Source organism: Microchirus variegatus, assembly GCF_963457635.1.
Source record: "Microchirus variegatus genome assembly, chromosome: 22".
NCBI lineage: Eukaryota > Metazoa > Chordata > Actinopteri > Pleuronectiformes > Soleidae > Microchirus > Microchirus variegatus.
The window spans coordinates 5,275,933-5,300,906 of record NC_139823.1 but is presented as its reverse complement, the minus strand read 5'-3'; the positions used below and the strand labels follow the sequence as shown (position 1 = coordinate 5,300,906).

Below are 24,974 nucleotides of genomic sequence, written 5' to 3'. Positions count from 1 at the left end.
GGGGAAGAGCGAATGCAAAGTGTGTGTGGTTTAATTAACCGCTAGCCACGTACACGCTTAAGACAATTCAAATACAGACACGCAAGCTCACTGTATTTCAATATTGTCAACTCACTTTTGTTTACCAACTGTCACCCACAATGCACCTGACCGGAAGCTTCGAATTTGTGTATTGGCGCGCAGCTGGAACGAGCGAGCAGCAGCGAGGCAGTTCGGCGACAGTTGAGTTCTCCCTTGTAAGCAAATATTGTGAGTGGGCATGACATTTTACACTCCGTGTCTGGAACGGGACAAACTAGCCCCCTTTTCTTCGCGTTAACGTTCAGTCAAGCTGTCAATGTTGAGGTATCTGAACATATAACACACATTTTCTCTGCATTATGATGGAGATATCGCACCCGGAAATGCTGTATCGAACTCGCAACCGGCTTTCCCTGTGCGGGAATATAATCTTGTTTAACTCCAAACCATCTTCAGGCACGAAAGACGGTGGTGAGAGAGGTGAGCTCACATTCTGCAGCCTTTCATTTGAACCGGAGAGAAGCCGGTTTCTGCAGGCAGCGGCTGGAGCAGCTGTCATTGGCAGGAAAACATCCCCTCAAAGTGTGGAGATAGTGAAATGTAAATGTGTCACTGACTTTCAGAAGAGAGTCACCTCAGCGTGTGTTTTGGTGACACAGAAGAGTGTGAGGAGAGAGAGTTTCAAGTATACTCTGCTTACACTGAGCAGCTCTCACCAACTGGAAACACGTATTGAGTTTAAACTGCCTTATGAACTAAAAGGGGATGATGTGTCCATCCTCCAGGGCCCCTCTGTGTTATGGAGCCACGCTGGCCATGTCTCCTATACATCTGTGCAGGCAGGAGAGGTGACACAAATGCCTGCATGGTTCTCCCATGGTGTTGTTGGAGAACTCCCCCTCCCTAAACAACAAACATTTGCTCTTCAGGTGCAAACAGAACACAACCTCACCGGAAGCCAAACCCCAGGCTACTTTATTCAGAGTGGACATGAGTTTGATGGCACCCTGATCTTACCTCACCCTTATGTTTGCATCACAAAGTGCATGTTGGTGCTGTCAGCTGACAGAGTAGAAGGAGCCCTGAAATCTGCTGTGGTGGTCGCAGCCACTTCTAATCAACAGTTAGTTTATGTCCAGAATGGAATAGTAAAAGACGTGTGTCCGCTGCCTTTTGAGGGACCAGAAGATATTCAATTGGTCAATGCTGGCGGGAATGGCTGTCTGTTGGTTGTGTCCTTTCACCAGGGACATGTTTGCGCTGTGTGGAAGGAGACATTTCAGGTTTGTAAAATAAATTCAATAATGCTTCCTAAAGCTATCCAAGTTTACAAGTTTTAATAAGCCTACTTTACTTTGTGAACCCCCCATTGTTGCTGACATCACATTTGAATGAAACTGTTGTCTAAGATCTGAATGCCCAAGAGCTGCTAAACTGTCATTTGTTGTTTGTCTGTTTGTTTTTTCCTAACAATGACAATAAAGATCTACTCTCCTCTTTTCCCAGATTGCCTCCCACTGGTCAGGTGTTAGCTCTGTCCATGTCGATGACTTCCTGGGATGTGGAACAGACCAGATACTATTGATTTTTAAGGATGGCAGTGTAACGGGGCAGCCACTGGAAAGTTTCCTCATCACTGATCTCTGTGGTATTTTATACTCTGTAAGCCATACCTTGATTAGGGCTGTACTTAATGGAGTTTTATTATCAAATAATCTGTTGATTGTTTTAGAGCTGGAACAATACTCGATAATCGATTCATCGGTTTGAAATTTTTTTCCTGATTAAAACAAGATTTCAGATCCTTTCGGCTTCTTAAATGTGAATATTTTCTTTTTCTTTGCTCCATATAACAAAGAAAACACTAAAATGAATTATTAGTTTATGAACAAAACAAGACATTTGAGAACCTCTGGACCAAACAATAACTTGATTCATTTTGAAAGTAATCAACAGATTAATCGATTATGAAAATAATACTAAATTGCAGCTCTGCATTATTTCATCTATTCCAGTAGATTCATCCAGAAAATGGTACAGAGTGTTTCCCAAACATCAAAATGAAGATGTCCTCAAATTTCCTGTTTTGACAACAAACCATAGATAATCTGTTAACCATCAAAGAGGGTCAGAGAAGCCAGACAATATCCACATTGAAAAAGCCGAAATCTGAGAGCATGTTTTTTATTTTTTTATTGTAGGGAACCGACTCAAAACAATGCATCGATTATCAAAAGATTAATTTTGTAGCTGTTCAATAATCAATTAATTGCAAACTGTTGCAGACCTAACTTGTTATTCACTAAAATCTGATCATTCATAGCTGTTTTCATAGTGACACTAGGTGAAAGTGCAAATGTGACTCATTGGAAATACATGTTTCCAGCGTGGACGGGACACTGGTGCTCCAAAGAAATCTGCTCCACCAGAGAGTAATCTTCTCACTCTTCAAGCCTTAGAGTCCAGACTACAGGTGAGCATCCATAAACTATCACTGGATCACGTCAGCACAAGGTGTTAATTGACCTCTGCCACGAGGTATATGTTTTCGCCGGAGTTTGTCTGTTCGCAACATAACTCGAAAAGTCGCGGACGGATTTGGATGAAATTTTCAGGAAATGTCCGCAATGGGACCAGGAACAAGTGATTACATTTCTGTGTGTGACCCGTATATGCTGCGCGCCGGCAGGGTGCATTTTGTAGGCTCTGAGCTGCCTTGGTGGAGGTCTGCGCTCTCCGAATGCTTTTCCAGTTCACCATTTGAGTAACCATATTTCATCATGTTGTGTTTTTTAAATTCCTATAAATGATTAATGAATGACGCACAAGGAAAAGATAACACAAGTCTGTGAAAGTGTTGTTCAGTTTGAAACTAAATTGGTAACTCACTGACTGTAAAGAAAGTTGCCATCAGTTCTATATGATCTGTCTTTCAGAGTGGACTGACCGTGCTTCAGGAGCTTCGAGGAGAAGCGAGAGTGAAGGAAAGAGTCTTACAACAGTCCGTCCAGGCCTTGACTGATGCAGTCTCAGACAGAGAGCCTGTTCTCACGGAGCCCATGCAGGTACTGTATTTAAATTTACATCTACATACAACCAGCACTTTATGCACTTTCTTTGTGTATTGCAGTTAGTTGTGCTTTTAGAAGGCTGAGGGAATACACTGGGGACTTTTCATGGGACAAACATTTGGCCTCCCTCTCATCCTGAGGTAGAAAAATAAGAAGTCTTATGACTCAATACTGATAACATTGAGATTCTCATTTTAGCTCTTTGTTTGTTTTTAAGAAGCAGTATAATAATTGTTGATATTGATGTGCCTGTTATTCAAATCCTCAACCTAAAAAACAGGGAATTGTATGCACCAATTATAATTTTAAGGTCAAGCAACATGTTTTTGTTTTCCTCAAAACACTGATGTGTATTGCTTCTAATCCTTGCCCAGACACTTGGCCACGTTTAGTTCCAGCACTTCTCCCTTGTTTGTCAAGTTGTCTTGTTTGAAATGCCTCATCACATGAGACTGAGGCCACGTTGCAAATGCTGCCAAGGGCACGGAGGAAGCAAGGCCAACATGTTGGAAATGAAAACAACACGTCACAACTGCTTTCTTGTCTTCTGCTTTGTTGCTTTTTGTGTCATGACATCATTTAGATCCATGTGTTCTCACGCTCACAGTAAATTGTGTAAATGGCCTAGAGCTGCAACTAACGTTTATTTCCATAAAGTATTAATCTGTTGATTATTCTCTCGAGTAATCGTTTGGTCCATAAAATGTCAGAAAACTTTAAAAAAACGCTGATCAGTGTTTGTCCAACTTGTAAATTATAATGTTCTTGAATGTCTTGTTTTGTCTCCAAACTAAAATGCTTCACTTTTAATGATTTCTTTGTTAAATGGAGCAAAGAAATTAAGAAAATATCCACATTTAAGAAGCTAAAACAATCCGAAATCTTGTTTTCATAATGAAAAAAGCTTCAAAGCGATTATTTGATTATCAAAATATTTAATAAATAAAATAGTAATGTTATTCTGTACTATATCAATTGTATTGGTGCAACACTGTTTTCAACCTGCGTTTTAAAGGTCCATGACAGTCCTACCTAAAGGTCCATTGTTATAAACTGAAATGTCTGTCACTGTTTTCACGTAATGTGTCATTGCTGGAAAGAAAAACTCTTTGCCCTTGCTGTGCAGGAAGGCCTCGTTGCTCTGTGGGAGTGTGACGATGAGTCAAAGGATGAGGCCTCCGATGAGAAGATGCAAGACACGCCAGCAGGGTCTTCCAAACCTCGCATTGACAAGCTGTGGCATCGCATCGCAGACGACCGAATAGTTGTGGGATTGATACTGACGACTGACAGCTCTGTGTAAACAGTTTTTTTTTTATTATTATTATAAAATGAAACTGTATTTATTTTTCTGCCTAAAAACTGCTGCTTGTCTGCTTCATTTAGTGAGGCATCAATCTTTCTCAATGGAGGAAAAGCACAGGTGTTAACAATTACATTAACAATGGCTTTATTATGTTCAAATAGTTGTGTGACAAAGAGCCAGTGCGCACTCTGACACAGAGTTAGCCGAATGGAACTCAGCCATCGTTAATTTTATTATTTACTTAAGTGCTTTTTTTCCCCATCACCTGTCAAAATAGCTCCAGTGAGTCACGTTCTGTAAACGCGTAACAGGGATTCTTCCAAAATTACAAATGTGATTGATGTCATGTCAAGCATAGGTTCATCTGGTTTAAGTGGACCCAGCTGTGCGTGATAAAGATACAGGTGGGAGGTGCTGTGTTGACGAGCTGTTGGACCTAATAATTGCTGCCTCATTAGGTCACAATTACTGTTGTGTTGCCAGAAATTAAAGTGATGATTTTTCTTTCGCTGTCAGTGAGGCAGTTGTTTAAAAAGACTCACAACATAGAGCCTTTATCAACAAATATCACAAATTAAGGATGACATTTGCTTTGATTACCTATTCTGTGCATATTCATTAGATGGTCACCATGGCAACATGTCCTTAATAACGTTCCCAGTTCAGTTTATGGGAACAAGAAGCGACCAGTTCCCTCCATCCACTTGTAAGTGTTTTTAATCTAATGTGGAGGAGATGGACTTGTGGCACGACTGCTTCTCCGGAGCCTGTGTTTCCTGTCATGATTGGCGCACTTGTGCAGCTGGTGTCATTTAGCCACTTGCTGATGTTAGTTGGTGTTAATCGGTTTCCATACTGCCACACATTCATTCACACAATACTGTCGACTTTTGTATCTGATTCCCAGTCTGACTGCTCAGTGTCTGTGTGATATTCGATTGTTAGTGATGTTTTATTTTTGTTCCAGACCAGCGGCCAGTGTGAGCTTATCCATCCTGACAGAGACGGGCCAGAGCTCAACGCCCGCAGTCATCCAGACTCAGAGCCAAGTGTTGTGTCTCCCCACACCCTGCCCCTCCTCCTCCTCCTCCTCGTCCTCCTCCTCCTCCGCTGCCTCCTTCTCATCCTCTGCCTTCACATTACCAGAGCCTGCAGCCAAAAGAAGCAAGCAGCACAATGCCAGCACACCCAATGAACTCACCACATGCAAAATGGCTGTGACTGCAGTGACCAGGCTGAGTCCTCTGCTGAACTCTGGCTGTGTCAAGTGCCATGTCATGCTTCATTATGTCCACAGACAAGGTACTTTTTCCTTCATGAGCAACCCAACACCAGTTGTCCTGCATTGTGGTCAAGTAGCTGTGGATATCCACGGCGATTTCCAAACCCAATTGCTGCGACACCCCAAACTCAAAACAGGTAAAGTCACCCAGATTTAGTATTTGACTCAAGACGGTGTGGTTATAACAATATTGTCCTGTTTTCTTTGTGCGCAGATGAGGTTCAAGAAGACTTGCTGAGTTTGTTGACGCTGCTGGATCGATGGGTTTTCCACATAGACTCACATGATCAGAGCTTAGGTGATATAGATGGCTGGATTCAGAAAAGAGTGGGTTGTGAGAGGATAGATGTGAGCCCTCAGTATCTGCTTTTAAATTCGGTGAGACCATCTTCTATCATGCTGCTGCACTGGCATCAGATAAACCCTTTCTGTGGGGAACTGTCCGTCCACTCCAGGTATTTCCTTTTTTATGTATTACTGACCTCAGAATTGTAGTTTTTTGTTGTTGCCATAATCATATTACCAGGTCATGAAGTAAAGCAACATTCTGTGTATCCCTGAGACCTAACAGTGAAGGGTTGCAAAGGGGTGGAAAATGCCCGGTAAATTCCCAGTAAATTTCCAGTAAATTTCCAGAAACTTTAATTTGGGAATTTAGAAATGTTCCACTTTGGGAACTTTCCACATCAATTATGGGAATTAATGAGAATTAACAGGAATTTTGGGATAATTTTAAGAAACTGAGTCATATTTATTTGTACGTATAACTTTAGGAGCCCTTCATTCTTTCATCCAACAATCAATTCTATCGCTGGAGAACAACAAATGTGATGAATGAATGTTGACAGGAAGATTTAATACAGCTCAACACTCCCCTCCCATCTAAAAAAAATAAAGCAGCTTTACCCTCCCTTTGGCTCAAATGTGTAGCTTCAATAGTGTGTATTTGTGGGCTCAGAAAAGTACAAAAAAAAATCCAGTTTATTCTGGCTCACTGTGTTCCTATGTGTGTATTAGAACAAACACAAGAGGGAGCCACTCTGAGCAATGAAATAGAGCGACCAGTAAATATGGTAACATTTTATAATAAGTACACACGATTAAGCATTAGTCGAGCATTAATAAATATTGAATTCATCATGTATAATGCATGAATACTCATTATTATGTACTCAAGCAGCCAATCAGCATGCACCTCCAACAAACAAGCTTCTTGAGCAACTTCACAAGCGACTGCTCTCTCACCTCTCTGTGTCCAGCAGTCGCTCAGTACATGCCAACACTTCAGCACGCTGTATATGTAATTGGCTTGCTTATAAATGACAAGTAAAACATTTATAACTGCGTTTATAAACTACATACTAATGAGTATTTATGCATTATAAATGATGAATTCAATATTTATTAATGCTTAATAGTGTGCAATTATTATAAAGTGTTACCCTAAATATTTCTACCAGGCTGCTAACACCTATATTTGTTCATATCTCTTTGCTGCTTTAAGTCTTGCATGGCTCTAGCGTAGCTCCTTTACCCAGGAATTGCAAGAGTACCTCAGACATGTTTAACAATCGGGGGAATTGCATTTTCCAGGCAGTTGCACCTCCCAATAACCTTATATTATTTGGGCTCTCTTTGTTTTTATTACTTTGATTATGAAGCACTCTGACTTGTGTAGGTGAAAAGAAAAAGACCTTTATTTCCTGCCTACAGTGCCTCGCTTACCAAAAATAAGTTAAAATGACCTTTTATAGTCTATGCTCTGAATGTTGTTTTGTATTTATCACTAAAATCTTCCTTTTCATGTGAGATGCTGCTTGTGTTGATAGTCAGTTGAATTGTGAGAATATTATACAGAAGCCAACAAGGATCTGGGTTCAATGAGGTTGCATGCCACTGATATTTTATTGAATATCAACATATGAAACAGCTAATAGATGACTAATACCTGTACATAAACATGAGGAACCTTCAATACTCAATGTATTGTATTGATCTGCACATTTTCACTCTCCATTTGCAGCCAGCTACAGACGCTTCAGTTCCTGGACTCTCTCTTGCCTTACCTCCCTGTGTCTTGTAATGTGCAGCCTGCTAAAGGTACAAGATGGCAAAATGCAGCTCAGATATTTTCTCTGGCATTGGAAAAAGAGGTGGTGTCACTCAGAGACTGCGTGTCATCGCTTCTGACTGAAAAAGAGCAGCAGGAGGAGGAGGAGGGGGACACAAAGTTCCCTGAGCCAACTTCTGTAGAGGGGCTACAGAGATGTAGAGATGTTTGGCAGCAAGACAAGAAGAGGATTAGGACGATGTTGAGCCACCTGGTGGATATGGGGAGGTATCGTCAGCTGATCCAAAGCATGTGCAAAGTCCAACTGGATGGGGACACGGCAGCTCTCTTAGAAATACAAAGAGCTTCGCTCTATTAATCTGTAATTATGGCCAAATTTCATTGGTCTTACTGGGGAGAAAAGATATTTTATCATGTTGGTTCTGCACATTTTCCTCTGACTGAAGAAAGAGCTGTGCCTGTTGCTGGCTTGACTCTTCTCTGAACCATGCTCCTCTCCTGTCAGGAAGCCTCTTGGGCTTCATATCTTCTAAGTGCCTGTTGCCACTACCTATTTTCCTGGGATCGCCTCTTGGGTTTCACAGCTTGAACGTGACACTGATGCAATAGTGCATCTCTGATCAACTTATTCCTCTGTTCACTTCCCATTAGAGCCTGTGTTCAAAGATCTGTTTGTTTGCTTTTCATTATGAGACGGATCCCACTTTCATCCTTGAGTGAGAAACTCTTTGTGTTATAAATTAAGACACAAAATGACAGCAGTACAGAGGCTTATAGGTTTCCTCACTGGGTATAGTTAACAGAGGGCTTTCAGTGTTATTTCCACACACTGATCAGTTCTTTTTCTGCCTGTGAAACGATGTAAAGAGCTCAGTAGCTGCACAGGCTGTCGATGTGAAATGCCATTTGTCCAAGTAAACATCAAATGGCACTTAAACGGACCAGTCTTTGCTGGGTACATAAAGTCTGGCAGATTCAGAAGTCATGTTTACTGAAATGGCTTTTTTGAGTTTATATCCCAGAGGGGGGAGGCAACGAAGATGTGCTTTTTTTTGATTGTTTGTTTGTTCCAGAAATGTGTGTGTCTGTGTGTGTGTGTGTACAGTATAGTACTCGTTCATTCCAAGGAATCAACACCCCCTCTTTTACACCTTTTAATCTCCGTGCTTCACACTGGTCTCACTTCCTGAGTACTCCCCTGAACAGAGCTGTAACATAACTATAACATGATATTGTAGTAATGCGCCCGGATGACAAAGCACTATAAGCACTATACAATCTTTTTTTTTTATGTTGTGATATCTCATCTTTGCACCTCAGTTAGCTTTTTTCCCTCCCGATTCTCCTTGCACCCTTTTTTCTTATTACAGCTTCACATACAGATACAAATCTCCCCTCAGTCACAGAGCTATGTCACCGCGAGCAACAAAGAAGAATTGTGAATCCCATTTGGTAAATAACACCAGTAAATGGCCAGTGGCAAGGTAGATCACATGTGAAAAGAAAAAAAAAAGTCATCTGTATTGGTGTTACCTCAGAGCCTCCGACTGCCACGCGGTGTAAAATATAGGTTTTGTCATCCCATTATTGCCTGTGAAGTTCTATTAACTCTGAGTGGTGGAAGTCGGCTGCAGGGTTTCTAGCCTTTGCGGAAAACCTTCTCGTCTTAATGGGGAAAGAAGATGTCGTAGAATAATAATAATGTCGGTGTTGTTATGAAGCATCTCAGACATTTAAACAATTACATCTAAATGGGCTGTTTATATGACTCACAGGCAATTTGAAATGTGACAAATTGACATATTTGTTGTCTTGTAAATGGAAGAATATAGGAGCCGAATGAGAATATCTCATTTTCATTTGCCAAATCAAACATTGCAAATATAATTGTCTGTATTTTTTGTCATGGCTAACTTGTCATCTTTCATACCTAAGTTAAACATAATTGTTACTGATTATTGATGGTTAAATGATCCACTGCATCTCCAGGAGGCATCATGTTAAATCTGGTTCTAATGTAAATTGATTTAACCTCTTTGTTTACATGTGAATCACAGATTAGGCCTTCAATAATGTGAAGCTGAGTCATCCATTAAAGTGAATGGAACCACGAAGCCATGTTTGTATTGATGCTGTATGACGAGGGCACTGGTCTGGTGTTTGCCTCTTCGTTAACTTATTGATTTAGGGTCAGAGTTTTTTTTTATTTTTCCTCCTCTGGACCTGGGTCAACCAAACAGAGTAGGAGGACATTGATTATACCTACAATATAAGTGAGCGGTGTTCAGTGGAGCTATGGTGATGTTTGACTTAGCAGCGTTTAAGACTAACTAAGCTACACTACTATTCAAAAGTTTGGGGTCACTTAGAAATGTACTTATTTTTTGAAGGAAAAGCACTTTTTTCAATGAATAGAACATTAAATGAATCGGAAATATGCTCTATACATTGTTAATGTGGTAAACGACTATTCTAGCTGCAAACGTACATTGTGTTTGCTAATCACGTTAGAAGGCTATTGGATGATTTGAAAACCCTTGTGCAATGATGTTAGCACAGCTGAAAACAGTTTTGCTGGTTCTTTGACGAAAGGGCAAAATTATTATTTTGAATAAAAATCATTATTTCTCATCTTATCAATGTCTTGACTATATTTTCTATTCATTTTGCAACTCTTTTTATGAATAAAAGTGTGACTTTTAATTGAAAACACAAAAAAAATTGTATAGCTGACCCCAAACCTTTGAACAGTAGTGTATTTGTTCATGTATCAACACATTAGGCTGAATTATGCTCGGATATACCTGGCTATTGTAAACACATTTTTACCATGATGGTGAAGTTCACTTCAGCAGATAGTTGCTCAGTTGTTATGTAAAAAAAAAAAAAAAAAAAGTGAAGTTGTACCAAAGTTTTTCAGCTTGTGCCACATTTGCAAACGGCCACTGAAGTTCTTCGTTTTTATCTCCCGAGGATACAGTTCTTATTCTGAGTTCTCAAACACTCATGAGGATACTTGTAAAGAAAGTGTGCCAACCAACATCCTGTACATAACAGTGCCAACCTTCGCATTTCGCACGTGCAGTTTTGAACAACGCCATGGAAGCGTCGCCGCGTGAATATTCCCCACAGAAAACTGGTTCTGTTATTTACATAATTCTTTTTTTTTTTTTTTATAATGTAGTGCAGTAATAATATCCAGGCATACACTTTAATCAAACTCATACACCACTGTCCTTAACTTCATTAATGGCCTGCTTTCCCAGTCACATAAGCCCACCCATCGCTGTGCAGTTGCCATGGCAACCCTGATTTCTTGCCTCTCTCAGACCTCTCAATGCCGTTTCCCCTAAACCTTAATGAATGAGGGAAAGTTGTTTTCCCTCTTAAACACACATTAGATGCTGCAGACAATGTTACTTCGTTTTCAGTTTAATTGCATACAGGCCATTGCGCTCTTGCATATTAAAGCAGCAACGAGAATGGATTGTGCCGTGAGGCTGTGAAGAGAATAGTGTTTCAGTGAGAGGATTAGTATCAATGAATAGTTTATAATCTCTGTGTTTTGAACATTAAAAAACACACTGGATATTTATTTACACAGCCTTTTTTTCTGTGAACATTTATCTTTAAGACAAGTAATTGTTGAAGGATCATGGGTTTACCTAATGAAATGATCTGCATTATTGCTTTAATAACACCATTATATGAAATCCATCTGCAGTGCTAAGTGGAACCATATAAGGTTCTTCGGCTTGTCCTCATAGGAGAACCCTATTTGGTTGGAACCCTTGGTGTTACCAAGAACCCTTTTAAAACCCTTCATTCAGGAAAGGGGTTTTAAAGGGTTCTCTGGATCAAAATGGTTCTTACTGGAACCATTGGTGTTACCATTGAACACTTAAAAAACAAATGGTTCCGGGTAGAACCTCAGCCCTTGGAGAAGAACACGTTTGAAACATTTACAACAGTACAGTAAGAACAATTTTGATCCAGAGAACCCTTTAAAACCCCTTTTCTGGATAAATGGTTTTAAAAGGGTTCTCCTATGAGGACAAGCTGAAGAACCTTATATGGTTCTACTTAGCACTTTTTTTTCTAAGAATGTATGAATGAAAGATTCAACAGATCGACAAATACAAAAAATAATACAGGTAATAAAATAAGATAAATAAACTCCAGCGTATTAACAGCTACTAACTCTTCCTTCCAAAATCATATCCTCAACAATAAGGGTTATTTTAAGTGAAGAGCTTACGTCGTCAGTGCTGCAAATATATTTGTATTTATCTGAGCTCACGCTCAGTAATGACCGGTTTAAAGGATTAAGAATAATCCCTTTTTTCTGTGTCTATATCAGTTGTACTGTCACATATGTGAGCGCCGCACCAGTATTCAACTGGTTGGAGACTCCCAACTGATGGAATCTCCACGCTCGTGTGAAATCCATTATCATGCATTAATGGAAACTCGCTGTCAGATCATATCTGTCACCCCAGGCCGCCCAGCGCTGCATGGCATGTGTCATCACCCTGACTGTACACGCCTGGTCGGCAACCGAGACTGTGTTTGTCATTTTCTTTGATCTAATCGGCAACCAGGCGCAAAAAAGCATTTTCATGTGCCTCACTTGATCAGTGTTTTTCTTTCTTTTTTTTTACTTTTTCTTGAAATGCATCCATCTCTTCATTGTGTCAACGAGACCAAAGCAAATAAGTATAGTTTAATCTTATCAAATAATGCGTGGCAATAATGTAACATGACACGACAGGAGAAGTGGGAGTAAAGTAAACGTGTTGCACAGTCAATTTTATTGATGTACAGGGCAGTTAATAAACTTGTTTTTTTTTTTCTTCACCACAGTAAATCAGGAGTTTCCAAACTGTGACTGTTATGCAGATCTCTCCTGTTCGATCCTTTACAAACATACGTCACATTCCAGCAACAAACACGCCAAGTGCAGGGAAACTGTCTACAGCAGAGGTTAAAGAATTATACATAAAGATTTTAAATATGTATATATATATATATTTATATCTATATATGTAAACAGAATATTTCCTTCATTACAGTAAATATTTCATCAGACTAAATCTATACAAAGACGTAGTCTCAAAATCTAAAACCTAAAGATACCTGGAGTATTTACCTGGAATATAAATGAATTATATAAATGGATGTAGACGTTTAACAACACTGAGTAATGCAGCGTGTGTTCACAGTTTGGAGGCTTACACAACATGTTCAAAAACATTTGTTAACCTTTGAAACACATGACGGTGTATTTTATCCATGACATGAGATTGAAATGGAGAATGAACGACTTCTAAAAAACATCTGAATGACCTTACGTTGGTTTTAGGTGACATCATTTTTATGTAGGTATGATTTATAATACATTTAGAGAACACAAAAAACAACTCGGAATGTTTGGCCACAGGTAGAAAAGCTACCAGAAGAGAAGATGCTTGGAAAAATAGAGAAACATAGAAGTTGGTCTTACCATAACATTTGATATCTAAGGCCTCGGGTAGTTCATAAAAATGCAGTATCCGATTCCAACTTATCATCTGCTTTGTTCGCGCTCTTGCCTGAGACGTACGCTGATGCCTATAATGTTTGAAAGATGCTGCTGTATTTTGTATAAACACAAGAAGAAAACACTATAAAACAAGATAGTTTTTTTTTTTTTTGCAAATCACAAAAAGTCATCAAGGGTCCCAGTAAGCTGTACAAATCGATTTAAAACTTGGAATGTTTACTTGTTTCGTTCAGACGCCAAAGCAGAACTGATAAAAAAAAAAAAAAGGATTTTGGTCCGTCTTCTCCAGCATGTTACGTTTAAGCCATTTTCCCCAGATACTTTAGGAAAACATTATGCAGCACTAACAACAACAAAACAGCATCTGTGTCTCGAAAAGCTCCTCATGTGATCAGAACATGAGCATTACCGTGTGGCGCGAGAACACTGTACATTATCCCTGAAAGAACACATCACCATCGCCACCGCGGTGCCTCTCGAAGCACGCGTGTGTCTTTTTCAGAACGTTTCTCAATCTGAGAAGTCCGAAGTAATTGTCATTTTCCCCGGCGTTTAAAGTCTCTACTTTTGGGGGATGTCCTCGTGCCTGATGATCTTGTAGGTAACCCAGTAGAAGACGTTGAAGATGAGGAATGCCAGAGGGAAGGCGGCTCGAGAGACCGTGTCTATCCTCTTGGCTCGGTCCACAAACTTCTTCTTCATGGTGTCCGTGTCTTTCGGGACAGACGGTTGAGGGTTCGGCGCCGGAGCGGCGTTCTTAACAGCTGAGCCGTCCTTTGTTGACAGACACTGACTTATATTGTAGCCGGCAAAATGAAAGCGGCCTTCGCGCATGTCTTCATCCTGAAAACACATGAGGATAGAATGAACTTTTGATATTTTGTTCTTATTTTTAATTCATCAGTTCAACTGCTTGCTAATGGGTTAGTGAAGTTCAAACTGAGCATCAAAATGGGCAGGAAAGGTGATTTATGTGACTTTAAATGTCATGATTGACATGCTGAACTGAGTATTTCAAACACAATCATGCACAACCATCTCTAGGGTCTGCAGAGAATAGTCAAAAAAAAAGAGACAACATTGAAATCACCCCAACCGGTCGAGGCAGCACGTCTTTGAGTCTGGTTCTGTCAGAGATTTCTTCTTCTGTTAAAAGGGATTTTTTTCTCTCTCTCAACTGATGCATATTGGTTGCTCATTGTGTGAATTGTTGGGTTTCTCTGCTCTCCATGATGTTTTCTATGTACAGTGCCTTGAGATACTACTCAATCAGAATTGGATTGAATTGAATAAGAAGTAGTTCTCTGCGCCAAAAATCCATTGTTGATGACGCAGAATGGGAAGACGGGCAACAGTATCTCTGAATGCACAACACATCAAACCTTGAAGCAGACAACAGTCTGTACCTAATAAAGTGACCAGTGAGCGTAAATTCACCAGTTCATACGGTGCCTTGCTCAAAGACCAGGTTCAGAACAGGAGGAGCAAAAACAAACGGCTCTACCTTCTGAGCCACAATTACCCAAACTCAGCGTGGCTGTATGCATACAGAATTAATATAGACGTCATCATCATCATCATCATCATTGCAAATAAATGAAACTAACCAAATCCACAAAATAATCTCATGCATTAGAAACGACAGCCTGGGCAATGCATGAATATTCATTTCAGGAAAATAAAAAATGACCTATGTTCCAATATTCCATCAAGAAATGACAGCTGTGTTTACAGCTCTGACTGTAGTGACAATCATCATGTTCATCATCATAAATGATAGCAAACTGATGATGAAGATCACTTCAGTCATTACAATGAATTAGTCGACCCCATTTTTCATTTGTCATTTTCAAATTCTTAATGGATAGTTTTAGTTTAAACACTATACGACACTTTGAGAAGAAGTCATGTTAAACTATGCTTGATAGACTCTTTCACGCCGAACATACTGGACAAATGTGTACAGACCATGAATATTTGTATTCTCGTCCCTGAAGTCACATGTCTGACCGTGGCACAACACTTTGACATCCAAAAACAGAATCCATTTCAGGGCTCGGACAGCCTTACCTTATGATTCCTCCTTTGCCTTCGCCTCAAGCGAAGGAACTCTTTCTGTTGCCTGGAGACAAAATTAACCCCGGCGTATTCAAGCAGTGCAGCAAATACAAAGAGCAGACACACAGCCATCCAGATATCGATGGCTTTCACGTAAGAAACCTAGGAGAGAAAACAGATGTCCTTTATTAGACTCCTCCACAGGAACAACATCGGATAGAATCTCAAATTAAATATGGATTTGTGCTTTGAAATACTGTATTTTTCCTGCTCTCTACCTGTTTTGAAAAAAAGACCTACATCACCAGGTCACCTGCACTTTTATTATATTATAATAGATCAGTTCTCTGAAACTATGTTTGATTGATTGCTTGACCATAAACATTAGGCATATTACTGTAATATTAGTCTGTACCTTTAGCACTCATTTCCATCTGTTTCTTTTGAAGATGTAGCTGAAAGCAGTTATTACTCTTCAGCGCGACCTTGCATTTTCATTGACGGCTGATTAGCATGGGGGAGAAAACAGCTCCGCTTGTTCAGGGCTTTTATAGGAATAGTGTTATTGTTTTCATCAGTCAAGACTCTCGAGGGGAAGCTCTTTAAATATTTATTAGCATACATGTCTTTTATGTGAGAATCTCTGCTGTGGCTGAGGCCTGAGCTCATCTGCAGACGGATGCGTGAAGAGAGACCGATCATCAGGATCTGACTCTCGGTGCCTGTAGGCCCCTTCATGAAATATGTGCATGGGCAGTTTTTTTTTTCCCTGACTGAAAAGAAGCTGGCACAGACCACAGCTGATGCTGGGAATTGATATTTCCTTTAGACGACGGAAAGCAAAGATTCACACTGTAAATTCAAAGATTAGAAATGCAAGGATTTGCACCATGTTGAGTTGAGAGAGTTGACGTGTTTTATCCTTTAGTGACTTTCTAGCAAGAGATAGCATGAGAATAAGGGTTAAAATGTTGGATACACTACGTGAGCATGCTTTTACATGTACTTATATGATGGAGCCTTTTCATCTAAACATCTATCTGAGTGACTATATTTACTAAGTTAAAGGTGCATTATGTAATAAATCTAAAGCAACTGGCCATAAAATCCTCCTAATAATATTAGGAGGATTTTATGGCCAGTTGCCACTTTGCAGGTGAGCTTCAGCTTGTCACCTTCGTTAATATTCATCAAGGGCTGCATTTCAACCGAGAGTCCACTTTCTGTCACAAAAACAAGAAAAAAAACTAATGGTATTACAGTGTTTGGAAAAAAAACGTGATATATCAGAATTAAGTGATTAAAGATGCAAAATCCGCCTAATATGTCACAGAGACTCAGGAATAATGTTCATATAACAAACTGAACTCACCAACAACAACAGTACAGCCAAAATATTTGCATTAAAAAAAATATTTTGCAAACTGCAAATCAGTCAGTAGAGTCTCAGCTGCCGAGCAACCACGGGTTGCCAGTTACATCAGAAACGAAACCTAAAAGACCTCGGTATTTTGAATTTGAATGTAGTAACCGTTTTTGGCCACATTCTTACATATGGCACCTTTAATTGTAACTGTATCAGAGAATGGGTTGTGGGAGATTTTTTGGGAGGTTGGCGAATCAATTTAATTGTTTCAATATGTTTTTGACATACGATTAGATTATAAACGATTAAAAATATCTATCCATCCAACCACTTTATCCTCCGTAGTGTCGTGGGAGGTGCTGATGCCAATCCCAGCTGACATAGGACGAAAGACAGCCTGGACAGGTTATTAGTCCATGGTATACAGGGCCACATAAAGAGACAAACAATCATCCAGGCTTACGTTCACAACTGCGGTCAATTTAAAGGGTCAAATTAGACTAATTCCCCAAATCTGCATGTTTTTGGACTGTAAATATATCTCTTGGAAATGTCTGGCTTAAAAAAAGTTTTGGAAGCAGTTATGTACCATTTCTTTAAAATATCTGCTGTGGTGCTTTGTCTTTTTATACAATTTTATTTGCTTTAAATGAAGACCTTCTATAGCCATGTCATGGACTGATGAACTTTGATCCAGAGAACCCTTTAAAACCCCTTTCCTGAATAAAGGGGTTTTAAAAGGGTTCTTGGTGGAACCCTCCAAAAGGGAGCCAAAAAGGGTTCTCCTATGAGGACAAGCCGAATAACCTTATTTATTATTTCGAAGAGTGTATACGTTTACCATTCCTGTTGTAGACACTGAAAATAATAGTGACGTTTACCTTTGGAAGAGAAGCTCTGGAGCCGGAGCTTTGTGTGGTCATGGTAAGCACAGTGGTGATGCCAAGTGCCACTCTGGCAGGAGCAGCATCCATGTTGATCCAAAATGACACCCATGAGAGGATGACAATCAGCAGGGAGGGGATGTACATTTGGATCAGGTAGTAGCCCATCTGCCGCTCCAGGTGGAAATTAACCTCAATGCAGGTGAATTTACCTGGTCAACAGCAAAGGAACTGTTAGCACCGTAAAACAACTCAGAGGTGTGTGTTTTTGTGTGTGACCTCTGACCTGTGTTGTAGTGTTTGGTACAGTAGCCCAGCTCTTTCTCCTCCCTCATTATAAACTGAGGCAGCGTGAGTCCCTCTGACACCTGCACTGCACCGTCCTCCAGCCACTCAAAGATCAAGTCATTCATGGTGTAACCAACTGAAGACGGACGAAAACATGTCATCCAATATACATATATTGTCACTTGGTGAGTTTTAGAAAAGGACAAAATCAAGACCATTCTTACAACTTTCCAGTTGCATCGTGCAAGTTTGCACATCCATCGGGAAGTTCTTCAGATCCATTGGGCAGGACAGAATCAGAGTCAACCTTTGATCCAAGACAAAGATATAATGAGTTATAATATTCAGATACTTTTAACCCTGAATTGAAAATAATTGGTGGCGTTTTTCGTTGTCTTAGTGTTGTGTGCTTCTTTCTCCTGTGTGATGTCCTGTCTGACACATGGTTCCCTTCAGCGAGTTCCTATCACACTTTCATTACTGCAACTTATTGCTTCTGTGATGCCTTGTGCTCCACAGTCTGCTCACTCTGTCATTTCTCTCAGAAATAGAGAGTGGCTCAGCGCCACTCATCCCCCTCCCTTTGTCGCACTCTCCCTCCACACCTGCGCTCCGCTCAGCCCCGAGCTGCTCCCTAAATGGACTCAGAATTGATCTGCTGTGCAATGGAAGTTGTATTGAAATGAAATTGAACATATTTTCATATCTTGTACCTGAGTTTTGCTCAACATTCGAGCCGTCAGACCTTTAAAGTATTGTCTGTGCCAAGTTGGTTGCGTGTCTCAGAGTTTTTCTGTACAGACACGTATACAAGAATTCGCATCATTCCTCAGAGATGAGTCTACACTCTTGCAATCAGCGATCCTTTCTTTAAAACATCGACAATGCGCCGATAATGTGAGAAAATTAATTTAATACCGTGTGCTTCAGATTGACAGTCTGTGAAGTTGGAGAGGAAATGTAACAAAAGCAATAAATGAACACACGTCCTCGGGTGATACATTGCGTCAGAGGTCTTGCTTCTCTGGATTAACCTCTTTCACTCGCCGCAGATTTCTTCCATCATTAACAGCAGCCCAAATGGTGTGGAAACGATTTTCATTACTGACTAATCCGCTGATTGTTTTCTTGGTTAATCACTTGGTGTGGAGAACAATAGCAGTGGAAAAAATGTCCATCATGGTTTTCCAGAGCCACTGATGACCTGTTGTCCTTCTAATAGACAAAAATAATAATAAGAGAACCAAAAATCCCCAATTGTTTTTTGACAATTTAAGAAAAGTAACTAATTTAAATTCATTTTTATTCCCTCTAAGGCATCACCTGATACTGTAGAGGACAGTCCCATTCTTGAAGATCCGCAGCAGCTTGTTGTCAGTGGTGACATCATGGAAGTTGGCTCCTTTCTCGTTGGCAAAGAAAAGGTCAGGCTTCCATATGGAGTCCAACATGGACGGATCCAGGTCAAGGGAGAAATCTGGGTATTTACTGTACGCCAGCCGAGGGTCATTCCACTTCTGCCGCAGGAAGATGTTCACTCTGTAATCCTGCGGAGATGACAAGCAGCTTTGCATATTTTGTCTCTCAGCAGTCGGGGGGGGTTATGAGAATACATGCTGGCGATTAAACATCAATCATCGCTATCTAATTATAGTATTATATAAACAGGAAATCCTCAAGGTTAACCTAATACACAAACATACATTTAAAGCAAGCAGTTGTACCATTTTCTTAAAAAAATATGTACTTTTACTTAATCCCTTTAAACGTGGACATTTTCACTTTATACTACTGACTATACTATTTCTACATCACACTATTAAAGATGAATAAATGTTTTACAGACAAAACATGACAAAAAGTGATCGTCACCATACATTATGTACAATACAACAATATAATACATATAACAACCTGAAAGAGACCTTAATGCATTAGGAGTTCATCTTTATTATGATCATTTAAGTATTAGTATTCAGGAGAATATGTCAATACTCCTTTATTTTGTGACATTTACTCAGAACGGCAACTGATGACTTTGTCAAATGTGTCCCATAATTTCAATAATTAATATAATTTTAAATGTTGTGTGTATGATGTTGATTTTACAGCGTTTGCAAAACAGAGACTTTATAATAAGTTCTCATGGTGCTCATGAATATCTAATCACCACAACAGAAGCTGAACGATGTATTTGTCAGACGTGGAGGCTGATCAGGGAAAACTGACAGCTCAGTTAGTCGTAGACTAAATGTCACAAAGCTCAGTTTGCTCACAGTAATTGACATGTCATGATGATCAGGAGCCCTTATGTTGTTTGACATTTCATCAGCATATTGGCGGTTCCAAAAAACATTACTGTCGTGTAATTCCCTGGCAGAAATTAACATTTTATAATCTTATAATCACTCACTGTGAATGTTTTTTTATCATGAGTTGTTTTTTGAACCTGTAGCCGTTTCACACTTAAAGGTCCACAGTGTAAGAATTAGTGACATCTAGTGGTGAGACTGCTTGTCAGGAAACTATGGTGGCCTTCACATACCAGAAAGGATGTCATTGGTCTTTTCTGTTTAAAACAATCTTTGTCTATTTGGGCTGTTGTACAAACATGGAGGCACAAAATTGTGGCCTCCATAATCCATAAATTAAACAATTATACAAACATACTTCTGGGTAGTACATATTAGTATTTTTCTTTGTGTTTACATTAGGAATTGTACCATAATAACCAGCCCCAGCCGTTCCATTTTTTGGTACCCTTCCCTCATGGTACTAGAGCAGTGGTAAGGTACGGTGTATATAGATCTACACTTAGAAATAAGGGTTCCAAAAGTGTTCTTCTACAAGGGCTGAGGTTCTACCTGGAACTATTTGTTTTTCAAGGGTTCTTGGTAACACTGGTGATTCCAGTAAGAACCATTTTGATCCAGAGAACCCTTTTGGAACCCCTTTCCTGAATAAGGGGTTTTAAAATGGTTCTTGGTAACGATAAGGGTTCTCCTATGAGGACAAGCCAAAGACCTATATATGATTCTACTTAGCACTTTTATTTCCAAGAGTGTAGTGTGACACTGTACCGATGCGCCGACAATGGACAATGACATTGAATGCGACACAACAGCCAACAACACAACAACAGAGCAGCTCTTTGTTTCCTGCTCGGTTTGTGGCCGTCTCAACAAGAGAAGAGACTGCAGGTGTTGAAGAAATACTGTGAGGGAGTGATGCTTTTCTGTCGCTCAGACAGCTGATTGTCATGGCTCTACACTCTTACAAAGTGCCAAGTAGAACCATACAATGTTCTTGAGCTTGTCCTCATAGGAGAACCCTTTTTGGAGGGTTCCACCAAGAACCCTCTTAAAACCCCTTATTCAGGAATTACCATTGCTCTAGTACCATGAGGGAAGGGTACCAAAAAATGGAATGGTTGGGGCTTGTTATTATGGTACAATTCCAAAAATACATTCTGAACTGAACTGTTCCACTTGGTGGAAACACACCATTACTGTACTACACTCTTAGAAATAAAAGTGCCAAGTAGAATGATATAAAGTTCTTTGGCTTGTCCTCATAGGAGAACCCTTAGTGTTACCAATAACCCTCTTAAAACCCTTTATTTAGGAAAGGGGTTCAAAAGGATTCTCTGGATCAAATTGGTTCTTACTGGAGTGTACGTATCTCGCTGACTCATGTGGGCACAGCACACACCCCGCCGACCAACTAAAGGTTCTCAGTTGAAACGCAAGCTTTACCGTTCCAAACTGTACCTTATCATGATGGAAACACACCATTAACATCAATGCCAGTAAACCGTACTCCTTGATATTACACATTGGACCTTTAAAGTGAGTTTCTAATTGTTCAATGAGAGGGGCAGATGACACATTTCTCATTTGTAGAATCTGAGGACTCAAGGAACCGCCAATAAACTCCTTGATGGCAAAACACAAAGTCTTTTTTTAAACAGGAACACATAAGATAAATGAAAAAAAAATGTTGGTTATAGGTTGGTTTAAAAAAACAAAACAAAAAACAAATCACAGATAAAACAGAATGATTGAGTTTTCACTCCAAAGCAAAGGATCGGGGCTTCAGAACATGTCCGAGCACAATGCTCAACTCACCATGGTGGTTTCTGCAATAGAACCAAAGCTGTTGATAAATATGTTGCAGGTAACATTAACGGGTGGACCTGCAGGTTGAGGGGATAAATAACACATTGACACATAGCACAGGACAGAAATCACACACAGTGTCACCATAGTTGTCTCTGTGACAGAGCCGAAACTGTTGCTAAATATATTGCATGTAACATTTACAGGGGAACCTGTGAAATGGAATGACAATAACACGACAGGGAAAAAAAAAACAAAAAAAAGACCTTAAACCAAACTGTCAAGGATGACTGGCTTCGGAGCAGTGAAGATGTTTCATTCATATGCTGAGACTGAATTGGGTAAAATGGGCTTTTGCAGAACGACAGGAAACTAACTGACTTAATTGTGTTTTCTGCTTGTGTTTTAATTGTGTACATTTGTAACTGATGAGTGTTTTGTAGTTTGCTGCTGCCTATCTTGGCTCCCTTGAAAAAGAGGTTATTAGTCTCAATGGGATTTTCCTGGTTAAATCAATGTACACAACATGGGAAATCTGTTAGTTTACATGTATGTATGTATGTATGTAAATGATTCAAGCAATCAGTCTGTTAGCTTATTATCACAGTGTTTTATGGATGCTTGAACCACAAAGCATACTTCACTGACAAAGGAAATTATGCTAAAATATGCTGAATATTATTAAAATGCAACTACATTCAATAGGAATGATATAATGGTCAATAACTGATGACTGTATGGTGATGTTTTTGCAGTTATCGCAGCCTTCTCTCTCCTATATAATCAAATAACATAACAATGGTCTTAAACATCAGCTGTAATCAACAGCTATATCGTTTATTTCTGAGATCAAACTGGAGCATGACTGTCAGCGAGCTAAATATATAATCAGCGTGCGCTGATGAACTGAGTCATTATTACTCCAGTGGCCTGAACTCAAATCTGTTTGTGAAGCTTGGCAGGTTGTTGCCAAAACTGAAGTTGTAAGCTTTTCCTTGCACAAACCCTTTCCTCCTATGATTCCCTCGTCGGTACTGCATGGTACCTGCTGATGTTTTTTGGAGGTATCACCCCCTGACAACAAACTCAGCAATTAATTCTTGGTCAGCCCTCAGAAACACAGCTCAACACTCTCTTTCATGTATGACCAGCGGCTTCACAACAGAAACCTCCTGCAGGGTTCATGTAAATATGTTGATTTTCTCACTACAGGGCACTTTCATATGCATCTGAAAATACAGCACCATTTAAATGCCAAACTGCAAAAACTGAAATCTAACAAAGATGAAATGTCTTCTTTTTTTTTTGACTATCTTTCCCTTTCTCACAGAAAAGGAAGATCTGGGCCACGGATTTCCTTCCTTCCTTCGTTCTTTCCCTCCTTCAAGTCAATCCCTATGCTGCACTGTCTAGATGTTTCAGCCCCTCTGACCCAGCCTGTCGAAGGCCTGAGCCCAAGTAACTCTGCTCTGTTTCAGTGACAGGTGCCGTGTCTGACTCCAGCATCACAACATGCAGCAGCAACAGCGGCAAACAGAGGAAGTCAGAAGCCTGCAGCCAAGCTAAGGAGGGGGGGCGCCATCCATCATTTGGCCTGTCAGGATGGCGGGTGGCGGTATCCTTATCCTTGTCTGCTGAAAGTACCAGTCTGAGACTAAAGACCACGTCTTATTTGTTCTATCGCACACAGTTTGGTGTGGTTTCATAATGAGGACTCAGATCATGATGTAACTGAAGCCAAGCAGGACACAGTGTTGTGACTGTCAATTGAAATGATTGATGGTTCTTATCAAAGGACTTCCAAGTGCATTATCTTCCCAACAGAGAATGGATCTCCAGATAAGTGATAATGCCAGAGTGGAGTGTGTGTAATTACAGTTATGGGGGATGGAAATGCAAAAAAAAAGAAGAAGAAAGAAAGCATGAGCATTGGCAGATGTTGACAAAAGGTGTTGGTTGTGTGGTTTCAGGTGGAGACGAGTCTCACTGTGAAATGTGAAGAAACAAAGATGATGACGATGGGGATGATGATGGTGATAAACAAACACACCTTTAAAATTCGGTCTTATTCGTGCATCATATCCTGACGTGCGACCCATGAGTGAGTCCAGAAAGTCTGATGGAGACATGGAGGAGGATCTGGAATCGTGCTCCTTGGCATCCACACGTCTGGAACAAACACAGACACACACACGCACGAGAAAAAAATAAAATAAAACATTACCTGACCAGCCTGAAATTTCGTGTATTGTCAATCAGATGTTTGGAGTAAAATGTGTTAAAACGCGCGCACAGGTAGCGCATAATTCGACGTCGTGTGGTTGTAAAATCCCGAAACATTATTAAATGTCTAAACTGACACAGGAATATTGCTGCGTAAATGTCACTATTCAAGACACTTGTCCTCCAGACGAAAATACTATTTATTAAAATATTTATTTAAATTTAGGCAGGCAATTCATACATGGTTAAAAAATAAAAAGACATAATTCGTCAATCCAAATCAAAGTAACATCACAAGCAGTGAATGTATGTGAGTAAAAGATCCATCTCAACACGTTTGTTGATAAAACCATTAAACACGATGTCTGATCAGATTTCCCACATTGAAGAAAAACAAAAAAAAAACATAGTTTGAAACCAACTCATTTACAAGATAAATATTCTTACCTAAAGTTGTTTGTCTCCATGAAATATGTAAATAAAGCTACCACAACCTTAATGAGGCAGCGCTTCATTCCCGGTGGTTTTCCCATGTGCTCACTTTTCTATTTCCTCCGTATGTTTACATTGGTCAAACACATAATCCACGTAGGGACGCCGCTCTCTTCATGACCGAGTCGTGGGCGTGTGGCTGTTCTTGCAGGAAAACGCACAGAGAGACATTCCTCCACGCAGCCACAGAACATAGTTTAGTTTCTTCAAACTCTGACAGCCCCAAAACAGCGATGTGGCAGAGGAGGTGTG

The 24,974-nt window shown here is 39.9% G+C and overlaps 2 protein-coding genes across 4 annotated transcripts; one reads left to right on the top strand and one right to left on the bottom strand.

Moving 5' to 3' along the window:
- Positions 1-383: 383 nt before the first annotated feature.
- Positions 384-8,109, top strand: fancb (FA complementation group B; the record flags this gene model as incomplete). Its single annotated transcript, XM_083908430.1, has 8 exons — positions 384-1,304; positions 1,528-1,683; positions 2,408-2,494; positions 2,958-3,086; positions 4,219-4,391; positions 5,366-5,817; positions 5,895-6,135; positions 7,704-8,109. 8 exons carry the CDS (start codon positions 384-386, stop codon positions 8,107-8,109), a joined length of 2,565 nt encoding a protein of 854 aa, XP_083764556.1.
- Positions 8,110-13,854: 5,745 nt separating this feature from the next.
- glra2 (glycine receptor, alpha 2) lies at positions 13,855-24,763 on the bottom strand (the record flags this gene model as incomplete). 3 transcript variants are annotated; one of them, XM_083908564.1, is made up of 9 exons in its annotated part: positions 13,855-14,136; positions 15,364-15,513; positions 17,599-17,813; positions 17,888-18,025; positions 18,114-18,196; positions 19,213-19,436; positions 22,017-22,219; positions 24,058-24,176; positions 24,678-24,763. In XM_083908564.1, the coding sequence occupies 9 exons, from the start codon at positions 24,761-24,763 to the stop codon at positions 13,855-13,857; spliced, it is 1,500 nt and encodes a 499-aa protein (XP_083764690.1). The 3 variants fall into 3 exon arrangements, with proteins under 3 accessions (XP_083764690.1, XP_083764692.1, XP_083764691.1); XM_083908566.1 differs by having other exon boundaries at positions 22,152-22,219; XM_083908565.1 differs by having other exon boundaries at positions 22,017-22,084.
- Positions 24,764-24,974: the final 211 nt, after the last annotated feature.